General features: G+C 31.8%; 1 protein-coding gene across 4 annotated transcripts; it reads right to left on the bottom strand.

Moving 5' to 3' along the window:
* Window positions 1-967: 967 nt before the first annotated feature.
* On the bottom strand, window positions 968-6,257 carry LOC131177268 (organic cation/carnitine transporter 7-like). 4 transcript variants are annotated; one of them, XM_058142235.1, is made up of 7 exons: window positions 6,012-6,252; window positions 5,617-5,885; window positions 4,774-5,011; window positions 2,660-2,951; window positions 2,441-2,557; window positions 2,112-2,314; window positions 968-1,478 (listed from the first exon to the last, which is right to left on the bottom strand). In XM_058142235.1, the coding sequence occupies exons 2-7, from the start codon at window positions 5,883-5,885 to the stop codon at window positions 1,200-1,202; spliced, it is 1,398 nt and encodes a 465-aa protein (XP_057998218.1). In that variant the 5' UTR covers window positions 6,012-6,252; the 3' UTR covers window positions 968-1,199. The 4 variants fall into 4 exon arrangements, with proteins under 4 accessions (XP_057998218.1, XP_057998216.1, XP_057998217.1 ...); XM_058142233.1 differs by having other exon boundaries at window positions 2,441-2,951; window positions 6,012-6,257; XM_058142234.1 differs by having other exon boundaries at window positions 2,441-2,951; window positions 5,617-5,903.
* Between the last annotated feature and the right edge of the window lie 9,568 nt (window positions 6,258-15,825).

The raw sequence follows: 15,825 nt of genomic DNA, 5'->3' as shown, positions 1-15,825 counted from the left end.
TCCAATCATGATTGATTGTACTGTGAAGAGACTTTCAATGGCTATTGCTTAGTGGGGAAGCAAATTGAAAATTTATTGGAATCTTTCCAAGCATTATATCTAGAAAGAATAAATATCACACCCATTTAATTTTTTTTTATGAAATTGAATTCTATTATTTGGCAATTTTTTGTGTTAAATATAGAATTTAATAGTAAATTCTACCAATTTTGTTAAAATTTAGCCGATTGCAATCAATCCCATTTGTGTGAGTTTGAGAAGCTTATATTTGAGTTTGTCAGATAAATATTATGCCTTTGGCCACTAGATTAAGACAAGTAAAGCTTAGCATTCAGTTCGAACTAAATCGAAACATCAAAATCGAATTAACCGAATTATTAATATTAACCGAAATCAAACAGAATTGAAATGCATAAAAAATTAAATCGAACCGAACCGTTATAATTCAGTTTAATTTGGTTTAATTCGAACTGATTGGTTTTTGGGCTTTAATGAGTTTTTTTATTTATACTTCATTTTCAAATTATTTAGTTTGATTTTGGCTTTATTTGAATCTAATAACCATTAATCAATGAAATTAAACAATTTATTTATATAAAAATACATACAATACATAAATTTTCTATAAAAATAAAGTAATTTAAAAATTAATAAAATAATTTAGTTCAGTTCAGTTCTGTTCAATCAATTTTTTTCTCTTCAAAATCGAACTGAACAAAAATAATTGAAATTTCAAAATTCAAAACCAAACTGAACCGAATTAGCGTAATTCAAAGGTTTATTCGGTTCAAACCGAATAGTGCTTACCCCAAAAGACAAGTTAGGCAGAATATATTAGTGCTTAAAAATGAAACAATCAACTTGAAATATTGAATTCAAAATACGGTGTATGAAGGATGGAAGTATAATCATCAGAATGAAGATTTCTCATATGAATGAGATTAATTTGATTGCAGTGAAAATAAGCAATAGCATAACTTGGGAAATTCCACTGAACTGAATTTTCACATATAAATATGCTGAAGGATAGACAAATTTACATACAGACACAGTTGTCATCTTTATCATAAAATTTTCATATCCTACTAATGAAGATGGCTTAAAAAAGATGAAGCGCTGATCTTTCCCGGTGTAGGCGTGCCGCTGACGCTGGACGTTCGCTGTTTAAGCAAGGATTTCTGTAGAATTTCTTCTCATTGTTATGGGGAAGGTGTAGAACTTGAATTGTCAGCAAGAAGAGCTTGTTTTGAATCTGATACAGCTATACTGTCACCCAACTCGCGTCCGCTGGTTTCAAATGGGAAAAGCAGAATGCAGGTTACTGTAACAGCAATTACAACCTCAAATAGAATAATAGCTTCCTTGAGATGGCAACTGCTTGTCAAAGCAACTGCTACAAGAGGACACACCATCCCACCAATTCTCCCTATAGCACTTGCAACTCCAGCACCAGTTGACCTCACAGAGGTTGGATATAACTAGAATGAGGAAATTAGAAAACCAGGACAAACATGTTACTTTCAATGATAAACAAATACAATTCCCTTACAGGAGTCATTATAAACAATTGGATCAGCATCCAAAATTAATGTCATTAATTCAGAGAATCCACAAGCAGATTTTCAGATAGTAAAATTACTTGGAAACTTGAAGTTGACTTGTTCTAAATGTCAACTTAACCCTAATGGATTAACTGTAAAACATACTTTCTTTGCATGCTTGTTAGGAGTTCATTATCCAAACAAAGATATGCTCTTGAATTTAAACAAATTATAAAATAAAGAAAAGAGCGGATAATATTGTTGGGGAATTCTAAATACTCATGGTTTCTTACATTCATAAGTTGCAGATAAAGTGAAAGAGAGATCTTTCAACAGCCAGATTAAAAGCACAACAAAGTTAAAACAAAAGGGTTTGCAACACTACAAAACTTCTTTTATTTCTTAATATTGTATTATTTCATTTTCATGTCATGAAGATTCCTTTTCATGCCAATTTCAATAAACTTAATGATCCCTTTAAGAGTTAAAAATAAAATAAAAAGTTATTAATTAAAAAATGCACATCTATATTAGATTAAATGCCTTCAAAGAATTATTTCAGGGGCTTACTTCTGGGGCATATATGCAGGCAACAGTGAAGGTTCCCATGGAGAACATGCGAGCTCCAAATAACAACCCTGTTGTTAAAATTGCTGACTGAGAAGAGACAAGTGGTAAAAGGAACACCCATGCTAAGATGAACATAATTGTCATTGCAGGTTTGCGGCCAAATCTATCCACAATAACAACTGATAAAAGAATACCAGGAAGCTCTGCATAAGAATTGTAAGTTCAAACAACCATCAGCTAATATACATATAAATAACAAGCAACACAAGTCCACTGCAAAATGACTTTTGAAATTGAAAACAGAGAAGTGGAGATAAGACATGCAGGACCTGCAAAACTAGTGATGAGCACATCTGTATAGAGACTATCTGCCTGCAGATTTTCTGTAAGCAAGGCAGTCGAGCTACATTTGTCTTGCACAGTTCTTATCTCAGAGGTCAGCAATACTATGCCATAATATACAAATGTATTTCCAAAGAATAAAACCCAAAGAAGCAATGTTATTCGAATTAAGTTTGACGAGAAAAGCATAAAAAACAATGAGAAACCTGATCTGAATATTGAGATCTTTTCTCTAGCTACAGATAGGAAACTTGTATATTCTGATGGATATTCTTCATCCACTTCTATTATCTCATATGAAATGAGCATTCCAGGAGGCAAATCTTTTTGGTTAACTAAAGCCATTTTCTCCAGAATTTGGTGTGCATGAACTGTTCTGCCTTTCAGGCATAGATATCTTGGAGACTCTGGAACAAGACGATAAAAGAGCAGTAAAGAAAATGATGGTACAGCAGACAGAGCAAGTAACCACCTCCAATTCAGTATTGGCATCACAATCTGCAAAGTTATGATAGAATATTGAAAGTTAATCTAGTTCCAAAATCCTCAATCAGTTGCTTATCAATCCTAGCTGTCTATTTTACCTGAAAAATAAACTTTTACACACACATATACCACAGGAAAAAAATAAAAAGATACACACAAAAAAAAGCACACACATGCACGCATACACACACACCCCAAAGGGAAAAAAAAAACCTAAATAGATAAGATTAAATTCTGAAACTCAACATTTCTGCTAAAAAATATGTTCATTTTGGTTTTTTTTTTTTTTTCCCCCCTAAGAGAGAAAGCATAAATGAAACTTCCAACAGTCAATCTAGATCTCCTTGATCTTGCAAGATTTGCTATAAAACTCAAACTGAGCTAATACGCACTATCAGTATCTGTGGCTTCTTATCATGACAGGAAAATAAGTTTGCCACCCCCACCCTCCTCCTTCCCCAATTTATCCCAAATTTTCCTTGGCATTTTAAATGCAAAATACTGATACTGTTGAACAGTATAAGAAATTTTGAAAATATTGACTAGAAAAAGGGCAACTGTTGTTTGAGAATGACGTCAGATAAAAGACTTTCATTGTTATGATTTGCCTTGGTAGCATAAAAATGTATTAACATGTAAATCTTAAGAATAAGAATAAATATGAGCAAAAATAGAAGGTTCCAATATCTTAATTAAGGTTTGAAAGAATTATTTCTTCAAAATGTAAAAAGATGAACTTAATATGGCCAATGAAGGTCATTGGGTGTTTTGCTTGAATCATCAAGAAAAAAAATATGATGATCCCTTAATTCATGGTTTCTGCATTTTGGTTCCAGCATTTCTTCTTTGCTATCTCAGTTATGAATCCTTCTTTGTTTGCCATAATACTTTTATGAAATGGTTGGACACTCCAACTTGGAAGGCAAGGAATGTTGTTAGAAAGCTACTTTCCAATGAAACTTCTCTATTTTTCTTCTTCCCTTTATTCCATAGGAGGATGTCAACATCTATATGGCTGAGTGAAGTAGCGACTTTTATTCTGTGTATCATTCAGGTTCATGGCCTCCACAATACGTTGTCATGCCACAGTAGATATTCTATGATGGGATGTCAGATGTGCCCAGAAATTTCTTAGCCATTTCATAAATTAGTGATGAAGCCACACATCCATACACAATTTTCATTCTAGGATGCGTCCTGGCACCAGAATATCCTCAATGAAACTAACTCATATCTAACAAGATTTTAACTAAATGATAGTGAAAGGATGGCACATGAAAATCTAACAGACCATCAAACTTAGTAGGACACATATGGAATAAAATAGTGAATAAGCATGGAATGAAGCATGTGAAATATACAGCAATAATAGTTGCCAGAAAGCAACACGAAAGAAAATGCAAAGGTCAAAGTAAGTATCATAGGTAGGTATTCTGTTGATTCCCTTTCTAATTTGAGGAGACAGGGAGGGATGCAGCTTCAATGAAGGAATTCTTTTTATGCACAATGGACTAATAGCAGGTTACAAATAGTTTACCAATGAGAACAAAGTGCATACATACAGAAAAACACACATAGAGGACTGAATGAATAGCTATGTGTGTTGAAAAATAACAGAAGACGTACCTGAATCATGAAGTCATTCCTTTAACTAGTAAACCAAAGTCCTAATGGTCTAAATGACTATCTCTTGTTTCTCAATAGGAGTGAAACCGCTCTTTCAAGACAAGAATAAGGAAAAAAAAATACAACCTTTTACTTTCCCTTTTAAAATGAAACAACCGTAGCCAACAAGATATCCGCATAATTATTGAAGTTAGGAAATAAGACATACCCATGCTAGTGAAGCCTCAAATATAGTTCCAATTGTCCAGAAAATTGAAATGATAACCATCCACTTGCCTCTATGCAAAGTGGGAATAAACTCAAGAAACCATGACAAGAATACATGTCCACCACCCAGGCCAAAACCAACCAAACAACGGAGAAACAGTAATGATATATAATTTGGGGAGAAAGCACTCAGGAATCCAGCTCCACTAGTAATCACTGTCATGCTTAAAAGAGCTTTCCTAAAGAAGCATTTGAAAGTGAAAAACAAAGAAGAGGGGCATAGAAAAAGCATCATAAAGATGATGAAACAGATTATATGCAGGTTGCCGTTAGTAAATATTCTAAATTTTGATACAATGTTAAAAAGAGAGAGAGAGAGAGAGAGAGAGAGAGAGAGAGAGAGAGATGAATGGAGAAAGAACAAACAGAGAAAAGTTTACATGGTATTTAATAAAAACCGTTAGAAAAAAGATAACTATACTACAATCTCAAGTATATTATGCCTAATTCAAAGGTAGGATTGTCTCTTCTAATCATTAATCCTTATCACATCCGATCATCCATAAATTGCTTTTTTCAGAGAATTGTAAAGGATATTTGTTTCTTAATACATGAAAAAAAAAATCAGTTTAAATAGCAATGATTTTCCAGAAATTGGTAAATCAAAAATGTATCTAAGCTTTTAACATAATCTCTCAACTATACCCTAATGGAAATTTTTTAGCAGGCAATGAAAAAATTTACATATATAATAGCAAAAGCATTATGCAGTATTCTCCAATTTTGCATGTGACAGAAGAAAAGAAACACAAATAAACTGAGAAAATAAGAGAAAGTAGCTTACCTTCTTCCGTAATTATCTGATGTAAGGCCCCATGAATAGGCTCCAATCAACATACCAGCAAAAACAACAGAACTTAACAAGCTCTCTTCACTCGAGGAGAGTGCCCACTTCAACTTAACAGCAGGCCCCACAAAAGATAGAATCATAATTTCAATTGCTTCCGAAAACCACCCAAATCCGGCATAAACCAGCACAAGACCTTGGAATTTCCCAAACCCCACAGCAGCAAGCGCTTCATCCAGCGTATATACAAGCCTTTCGGATTCCATCTGAGTAACCCATTAATCCTTTCATATGAAAAATCAAGAAAATATATTCTGACAAGAAGATAATCCATAGAAGATGGCCCTGAGCTATGAAATAAATAGAAACATTTAGAACATGAAAGGTACTACCTTGGTTAATGGTTGGTTTTTTTCTCCTTCTGGCTGTTATGTATGGTCGAAAATGGATACACAAGTTGCAGAAATCGAGGAAATTCACTGAATATTCGAAATGGCTATGAATAAAATATACCAAGAAGAGGTAAAATTAGGTCGTTGACGCAATTTTGTTCATGTGAAGAAACAGATGAGAAAGGTCAAGTCAAGCAATTGCCATTCCTTTCAATTAGGCGCCATTTGCGAATTCAGTTAGAGAGTCATCTGTCATCCGATGGAAAAGCCATCCCCTGTTAAATTTCAGCTTCTACTTTTTTTTTTTTATATTTTAATAAAATTAATTATTTAATCGTTATATCTCATCTTATAATTTTTTATTTTTTTAATAAAATTCTTTTTTTATAAAATTAATTTATCTAAACAAATAAAAAGCACATTTCATTCTTTTATTTGGTATGATGTCACGACCCAACTTATAGGTCGGACAAGCACTAGGATATAGGCCAGTCTAAAGCCCCTGAGGTCCATAGTAAGCCTTACTGTTCTCAAACCCATAACCAAACCCATAATTTAGGCTATATAAAATAATTTAAATTAAATTGTTATAATTTTATTTCTAGCTAACTTAGCCCAGTAATTATCAGAAACTAAAATTAAGGGAGTCCAGCTCAACCCTTTTACATCATTTACAAATTATTTAAAACTTATAAAAAATTTTCATTTCTTAATATAAAAGCTTAAATTCATGGAGTCCCTGACAGGATTAATGTTACTACTAATACATGCGGAGCTTTAAATTACAAATTTAGACAATAATAATACAGTTAAGTAATTTTTTCCATAACCTGCTAAGAAAGGAACAGGTTATTCTGAAAAAAGTCTCCTCCTGTAGCCTGAAAAAATAGGTGAACAGGAGTGAGCGTTCAACTCAGAGAGTAAAATATCAATTTTAACCATAATCTCTATGGCTATCTAAAGCTAATGCACCATGTGAAGTGAAATGCAATATCATCATATTTTTCATACAAATCACATCAAAAAGGCAATTTGGAGCACTCACATACCTGATAATATCAAACAATACATATATGGGAGCTGATCCCCTATACAGCCCTCTTAATCTAACCTCTGCCAACGAAGATCTCAAGCCGGACTTTCGCTTAATAAACCAAATACGGGGTCCCAGCAAAGAACTCAAGTGGTGTCTACCCGTCCTGTCCATGTCCAACACTATACCACACGCACGCCAACGCACGCACGCTGCTCCAAATTACTACAAACAACATCTATGGCATTTCAACATTTATGAATGCAATGTAAAACGTGCATATTATTTAACAACATAGATACACACATATAAGTGATGCATGAACATGCTTGAACATATAATAATATCGCAATTATAATTAAAATTAATATTTTACTCACAGTAATCCGAGGACTATTGTGGCTGCTGGATGGAGGAAAATAGCTGACATCGATCACCTAATAATTAAATTATAAATTTATTAGTACTAATTCAAAATAAAAATCTAAAGAGACTATAGACAATTTAATTCATGCTGGAAATCCGACAGAGTTTTCCCTATACCTAGGACCTACCCAACCGCAAAAGGTTTCAAAATACACTTATATATCCATCAATCATACAATCACAACTTAATCACATCACAAGACCCCTCCTGGGTCCATCCAACAATTAACAATCACAATATGAAAAATTACAGTTTAGTCCTTATAATTAATCCATTTTGCAAAAACTACCCATATGAGCTCTAAAAATTCTAAAACTTTGCCCTGCGGTCCTTAACAATATTAATAAGCTAATGCAAAAAGAATTATAATTTTCTGATCATTCACGAATATTTTATGAATTTTATTCTAAAGCGGTATTAGCCGAAAATGAGCAACTTGGAGTTCGGGTTTACCTATGCCAATTCTGACACCTGGAACACGTCCAGAACGTCAAAAAATGCTAATATTGACTGTAATATCGACCACGTTCTAAGACGGACTGCCAGGCTGTCGAATCTAACTGAAAATGCGGTCCTGGCGCCGGTGAGTTATCCCCTATCCGATTGCACCAAAATTAAGTCCAAATTGTGTTAATAATTATTATAAAATTATTTTTAAATTTTGGAAATAAAAAAAGTTCGAAAATCTCACCGAACAATCTGGATCGTTCGATTGTCGCCTTTTTCAAACGGTGTCCGATCAGAGCGGGACCAGTCCTATCTCGAAGATCTCGTTGTCCTGAGTCCATCGGTGGTCTCAGATTTCCGAACCAACGGTCAGATCGCCGGAAAATAGGCCGGAAACCGAGAAACTCATATGATTTTCTTCCAACTTTCCCTCACCGATTCTCTTTCCTCCAGCCACCAAACGGGATGCCACTAGTCTCATCTGAAAGTTCATCATCTTGGGAGTCCGTGGCACTTGAAATCACCTGGAATGGCCGCTGGAGTCGGCCGGAGCGACGCCGCAAAGTCGGGCCCCTGTCACGCGCTCTCTCCCTCTCTTCTCTCTCTCCTCTCTCCTTCTCTCTCTTCACTGCCTCTGCTTGGTGCCCGTGCAGTGGTCGTTCCAACATGGGGAAGGCCAGGTACCTCGCAAGACTGTCTTGGCCTACTGACGGAAATGGGGAGCGGAGGGAGAAAGTGAGGGGGAGAGTGGAGTTGGGGAGAGAGAGTGGGGGAGGAGCTATTGCGTTTTAATTTTCTAGGTTTTTTTTTTTTTTTAACTTCTAATTACACTATTAGTCCCTCAACTTTTTAGAGATTTACAATTTGGTTCAAATTATTTTATTATGTTAAAATTTAATAAAAATTATAGTAATGATAAAAAAAAATATAGTCTAGGAAAATTTAATTATTTTATTCTCATTTACTAAATTAACTTTAATTAATTTATTTATTATTACTTTATTTATTATTATTATCTTCCTTTATTTTTAAAATCAATTCAAATAAATCATATAGTATTAATAACATAATATTTCCTTTTTATTTTATTTATGATTTAAAAATTTTGGGTTGTTACATCTGATCTAATTTTTTGTTAAATTATTAATAAAAGAATCAAAACTATGTTCAAATACTAAAATAAATTTGGATTAATGTGATTCAATTCTTAAAATAGTAATTTTTTTTAATTTTAATTTTTATCAATTCATTTTTTTTATTTAATTCAACCTTCAATGTTAAAAAAAATAAAATTAAAAAAAACACTAATAATTGTAATAATACGGTTATCCATCTAATCAATTAATATATAATGCTTTAGGAAATCATAATTATAAAAATAATTATAATAATATATATGTATAAAAGAAAAAATTAGATTTACTTTTAGTTGTGATTAATAATTTATTATTTTAACCTAATATTGTTGTGACATTAATTTTTTTAATAATTTAAAATGTTATTAAAAATTAATGATAATTGAGTATCTATTTATAACTTCACTTCCTCATTCATACATTTATATATATTAATCTTTAAAGCACATGCATCAAATCAAAATAATAAAATACAATATTAGACTATATATATATAATTCATTATTTTAAATATATTATATATGTGATTTATTTAGTTATATATAAGTATATAACTAATTATATTAAAATTATATAATATATCTAAAAAAATATAAAATAAATATATCTAAAATTAATTTTAGTTTTAGTTCTTTTATTTGATAGAATTTAATACGTTTTGATACAATATAGTTCTAAGTTTAATTATTTATAAAGAATCATAATTTTATCAAAATAATAAAATAAATTTAATTCGGAGTATTTTGGCTCTTACAATATTAATTTTTTAATTTAATTTTTATCAATTTAATTTTGTATTTAGTTTACAACAATAAATGTCCACATACCTCTATTCTCAATGCTAAAAAGGATAAACACATAAAAGAAACTCTAACAATTGTAAAAATATATTATATTTTAAAAAAAATTTGTGCAAATGGTAAGGCAAGATTTTAAATTTGTACTATTTTGATAAATTAATTTTAATTTAGGTGTAGAAATTAGACTTTAATATAATGTATAGGAATACTATAAAAATAAAATTATGAAAAGCATAAAAGTTGTGAAAAAAATACTATTCCTACGTTTTTTTTACAATTCCATCGGAATTTTATTTTTTTATTAGTTAACTTATATGAATTAATATTTTCCATACATAATATAAATTTATAAAAGTACTTTAATGGTATTTAACTGCCAAAAAAATTCTAAGACTTAAAAAATATCTTGAATACATTAAACACAATTTTATTTAAATTCTATTTTAATATTTAATTTATATTAATTAATATTTGTTATAAATGATACAAAAATACGAGAATATTTTTAGTTTGTTCAGAATTTTAATAATATAATATATTTAAAAAAAAAATTTTATGAAAACATGAAGTAAAACTTAAAAATTGTAATTATTTATATATTACATGTAACGACCCAAGTTAAGGATCATTATTGACGTTAGGGATCAGGTCAGCTTAAGGCTGTCAGAACCTGCAGCAAACCTAAAGTCTGTAAAACATACATATAACCTTGTACCTCACAATCCAAGCATACTCCAAACCATTGTATTTTAAATTTTTTTTTTCATTCATATTTAAACACTCATAACATAGAATTAGCTAAGAATTTGAACCTTCACATACATAGAAAATCACTAAAGTGTAATTTGTTCATATATACATTCTCACATGAGGAGTTAACTTAGGTTTAAAACATACATAACTACATCACTTACATTTAAAATAAAACATCCATCAAACTTGAATACCATCACAGTAATTATTCTTTTACATATACATATCCACTAATCAAACAACATACATATAAACTCTCTACAGCCACTCCTACTGTTCAAGTGCCAAAGGACTCTTCTATTCCTGCACTTATGCATCCGGGGTTAGGGGAAAGGGTTTAGCGTATACAAGCTCAATGAGTAAACTAACCAATATTAATTATATCATTCATTTCATACATATGCAATGCATTATCCAAATGGGCTTTCACATCATAAATAATTTACATAGGATAGATTGTCACTAGTAACTCCTCAAATCTAATGTGTCTGGCTTACACAGGGGCTCCTTAGGACTTTCACTTAACATATATATCTAATGTGCTAGGCTCATACAAAGGCTCCTCAAGACTTTCACTTAAAACATGACCCATGTCATCCACCAGGGGCATCATAAAGATCTCCCCTTGGATTTTATGGATCAATAACATAACGTGGTCATAACATAGGGGGAGTTAGTGGGTCATCCGTCATCCATCAGTGCACCAACAATAAATATGCAATTACGTAACATATTTGCATTCTAGATACATACATCCTAAATAAATATGACATAATACATGAGGATAATCATAATTTAAATTTAAATAGTTTTCATTTTATTAAGATTAGAGTTACTTACATCTTTTAGCCTATTAACCTTCTATCTTGAATGGCAGCTATCCTCGGATCCTTAACCTTCCGAGTCCCTCAAGCCCGATTCTATAAAATCGAATCTTAAAGTGTTATACAAGATTCAAAATCTCTCTACACATATTAAACATCTCATTCTAAGCCCTTGAGATCCATAAAATCATGTTTTGAAACCTTAAAAAAAAAAAAAAAAAAAAAAAAAGAGAGAAAAAGTTAGGTGAAACCTACTTCAGCCGTCAAAGTCTTGGACTTCGGATGCGAAAGTCTCAGGCTTTGAGTGGCCTTTTAGTCCAGTGCTGACTGTAGCTATCGAAGTCTTAGACTTCAGCTGTCGAACCTAGAAATTTTCTAAATTTTCCTAGGAATTGCATGCTTCAGCTATTGAAACTATGGTTTTCGATAGCCGAACCTAAAAATTTCTAGAATTTTCAAGTAAAAAACTTACATATTCAAACTCCACAAAAGCCCCAAACTCATTCCAAAGTTTCAAAACAAAAACTAAACACATATATACATCTTCAGGGCGTAAAACAACTTGAAAACATGCTTAATTCCCTCATACATTATCCAAAAACTCAAATCCTATGTTTCCCCCTAAAACCAACACAACATATATAAGCATTCCCTCATATCCATCAAGGGAAACTAGCCATTTAAGACTTTTAACACTTAAACATGCCTAAACTAACACTAAAAACATGCAATTTCAGCATAAATCACAAAACTCTAATTCTAACATGCATAAATTTCTCAAAACACATCTTAAACACAACTTCACATGAAATTGAAGTTATAAAAATCCAATCCCTCATCAACCTACTTAGATCTACCTATTAAATCCAAAGAAAGAGTACTACCTCTTTTCTTGGAGCTTAGAGGTGAGAGAATCAAAAACTCAAAACTTGAATACTCTTCCAAACTTATAAATGGAAGAATCTACCTACAAACTTTGAAAAAGTCAAGGAAATCTCCTCAAAATCCTCCTTGCATTCTCCAATAATTAAGAGAGAGGAAAAAAGAGAAAAAGCCCAAGTGTTTTGGCAGAAATACAAACTATTGTCCCTTTTACACCCTCAATGTTGAGGGACTTTCAACTGTCAAAAGTATAGCTTTCAACTGCCAGAGTTTACTCTTTCCATAAAGAGTATTTACACAAGAAAAGGAACTTTGGCTACCAAGTTTCTTCTGCCCAAAACACACACTTAAAAACTTTTAGGAAAGAAAAACTTTAAAACATTTTCATTTTTAAAAGCATTTTTAACACATCACACACACACACACACACACACATATATATGTGTACAAATACACATAAACTTCTTGTAACACCCCTCACCCGACTACAGTGTAGCCGAGCAAAGTGTGCTACATTCGGTGCCAGAGCACCCTATCTTATCTTACTTTATTCCTTTCATAATTTGATCTCATTATATTTTAATATTAATTATTTTTCGTCGGAGAAACCAGCGGAGTTTCTCTTATTTTATTACCAGTTGACATATTTTACTATTTACCTGTTTGAAAATTTCAATAATATTTCCAAAATAAAATCTTATCCATGCTAATCATAATTATCTCATCAATCATTCTCATAATTTTCTCATATTTCAAATCTCATCCATACATTTCAATTTCATAATCATTTCCATACATTTCCATTCATACTCAATTCATATGTAAACATTCTCAAATTCAATGAGCAAAATTTTCAAATTTCCTTAATTTACATAATTTACAAAATAATTACAAAATTTCATAATTTACATGATGTATAAACTAATTACATATGAAAGAGCTAATTTATTAATTTACATCACATTTATATTAATTACCTATTCCTAATCTACATTATAATGTAATATCTAGCATTTTATACAAAATACAAAATATGATCTAAATGGGTCCTATCTACATGCATTGCTGAGGAGGTGACAACCTTGAATACTCCAGCCACTTCTGCAGATCTGGACTCCAAAAATCTTAGTCAAAGTACCTGCGCGAGGGAACAAATCTATCGTGCTAAGCATTGCTGCTTAGTGGTGCAATAATATAACAAGAAAATAAAATATACAAATAAAGAAAGAAAGAAGCATATTTTGAATATTTAAGAATCAATTTAATTTAATATAATGTGTCTAATATTAATTATCTTTTGTTCTCATTTATTTCGCTTTGGAAGCGTTTAATTCCAAAATTCACAGTGATAATGTACAACATACAGAATTAATAAAAATACTCAGATTATATTTATATGGCAATAGAAGGTACATTTAAAATGTTTAGTTAAGTTATACCTATTTTTGCAACTCTTTTGTCATTTTACTTAACAATTTTTATGTGGTTTGGATCATTTCATAATTCTAACTAATTCTTTGAAGTCTTATTAACTCATTTATTTGATTTCTAATATTTTTAATTACTAATAGTCTTAATTTATTTCAATAAATTACACTGCCCAAGTGACCTACGACAGGCTGACTAAACTGGATAACGGGTCGTTGGCACTAGACACCGCGGTGCCTCGGGCCGTCATACCATGGGACGCAGAACGTCAACCACATATGCAGTCAGTATGGCTAAAAGGGCCATGATAACACAATCGGGCATAAAAGCCATAAATGTTGGCATAAAGCCATGAATACGGGCATAAAGCCATGAATATATGCATCAATCCGATCTCAGTACTGCTCAAACAATACCCTATTGGCATGCCAGACTATCCAATCGACACACATGTCTAGGCAATACACGGGCACATAATATCATTAAATATTAATATATTGTGTTTTATGACTTCATTATTTCATGATAAATTTCAATTATAATTCATACATTCATTTGATCATTTATATGATCACAATTCACATCAATTATCCTTTTATACCATTGTACTTAAAATACTTCTCCTCTCTACAATAATGAGAACTAATGTCTCATTCATACATTAATATGGTTCATTTATTCATTCATTATGTTATTCATATTAATCTCAATTCTAAACAATGGTTCACATGTACCATTGTATTCAAAACATTTTCCCTTTTCTCATTTATACATTCAAGAATCTACTTATGTAATTACAAATTTTATATTTCAAGTTGAATTATTAATATTTTATGAATTCCATTTGTGATGGGCATATAAGCCCTAACTATCTATTCACATCAATTAGGTGACTTATTTTTCATGTTTCAAGTAATCCATAAACATTTCATGGATTTCAAATTTATGGCCTTAATTTCTTTTTAACAATTTTGACTAGGATGCATAGTCTACATTTGTCATACAATTCTAAGCATTTAAGCTTGGAATTGGTTCTAGGTTTTCATCTTAATTTACTAATCATTTTGATTACTATTCACCTTACTAGTCAACCAAAATGTTGACTTTTTCATACTTAGTGGATATATTAATTCTAATTACACCAAGATCCCACATTTTGAGGTTTACATTTGCTAGTATTAATTGCCAATTGCAACTTAAAGTCCCCTAGATGCATTTCTAATTTCAAATTTTGAATTTCAAGTTTTGGTGTCACTATTCACCTCATTGGTCAACAAAAATGTTGACTTTTGGATAGAAAATAGGTACATTGGTTTTAGCACCCCCAATGTACCTCATTTTACATTTAAGACTTGTTGGAATTAACCACCAAATCCATTTCCAAACCTAAAACCAAGAGAGCAGAATTTTCAGTTTTTGTGACCCAACTTTACTATTCCATTGGGTCCTGTTGCAGTGGGAATTTGAAGAAATGGTAAACATGAAAGTTGTTCCTTATTTTGTCTAGTTGAATTTATTTTTTTGAAACACTCCATTTGGAGTTTTGTAGCTCCAGATATGGTCCAAAAACCACAGCTGGCCGGATTTCAATTCTGCAGAATTTACAAAATCTACAGTACCATGAACAGTGACTGCCACTGCCTTGTTGGATGGGTTCTGGCCATAATTTGGGGTAGGTTTCTTCATGAAAGTTGTTTGTCTATGTCTTATCTTATTTCTGTAAAAATTTCAGGTCATTTGACCATATCTACAGTGAGTTATGGCCAAATGAACTGTTCATTTGGTCATTCTGCAGAACCTGTTTGCAGGGTATCCGGATTGGGGCCTACTGTTGGTCCTTTTGCTTTGGTCTTTTGGGCATGGTTTCTTCAGAAAAAATGTGCCATTATAAGTCTAGTTTTATGTCCAATTGGACAAACACCAATTGAACCAACACAGCCAAAGATATGGCAGTCCAAACAGGCTGGACTCACAGCCTCACTTCTGCATCTTTAGGTGACCTTCCCATTCGGTTGCCATGCATTAACTCACTTCAAATTATGATTAACTTGCCTCAAATGGTCACTAATTGACCATTAGAATGT

Source organism: Hevea brasiliensis, unplaced genomic scaffold (genome assembly GCF_030052815.1).
Source record: "Hevea brasiliensis isolate MT/VB/25A 57/8 unplaced genomic scaffold, ASM3005281v1 Scaf386, whole genome shotgun sequence".
Classification (NCBI taxonomy): Eukaryota; Viridiplantae; Streptophyta; class Magnoliopsida; order Malpighiales; family Euphorbiaceae; genus Hevea; species Hevea brasiliensis.
Note: the sequence above shows the minus strand (reverse complement) of the source record. Positions and strands in the feature narration are given on the sequence as shown.

What these genes read in the sequence shown, in the direction of transcription:
- LOC131177268 (XM_058142233.1), bottom strand. Translation starts at nt 5,885, where the DNA reads ATGGAATCCGAAAGGCTTGTATATACGCTGGATGAAGCGCTTGCTGCT. An exon ending in TCAGATAATTACGGAAGAAG is followed by an intron (nt 5,012 to 5,616) that starts GTAAGCTACTTT and finishes ATGCTTCTTTAG; the next exon opens with GAAAGCTCTTTTAAGCATGA. An exon ending in GCTCATCACTAGTTTTGCAG is followed by an intron (nt 2,315 to 2,440) that starts GTCCTGCATGTC and finishes ATTCTTATGCAG; the next exon opens with AGCTTCCTGGTATTCTTTTA.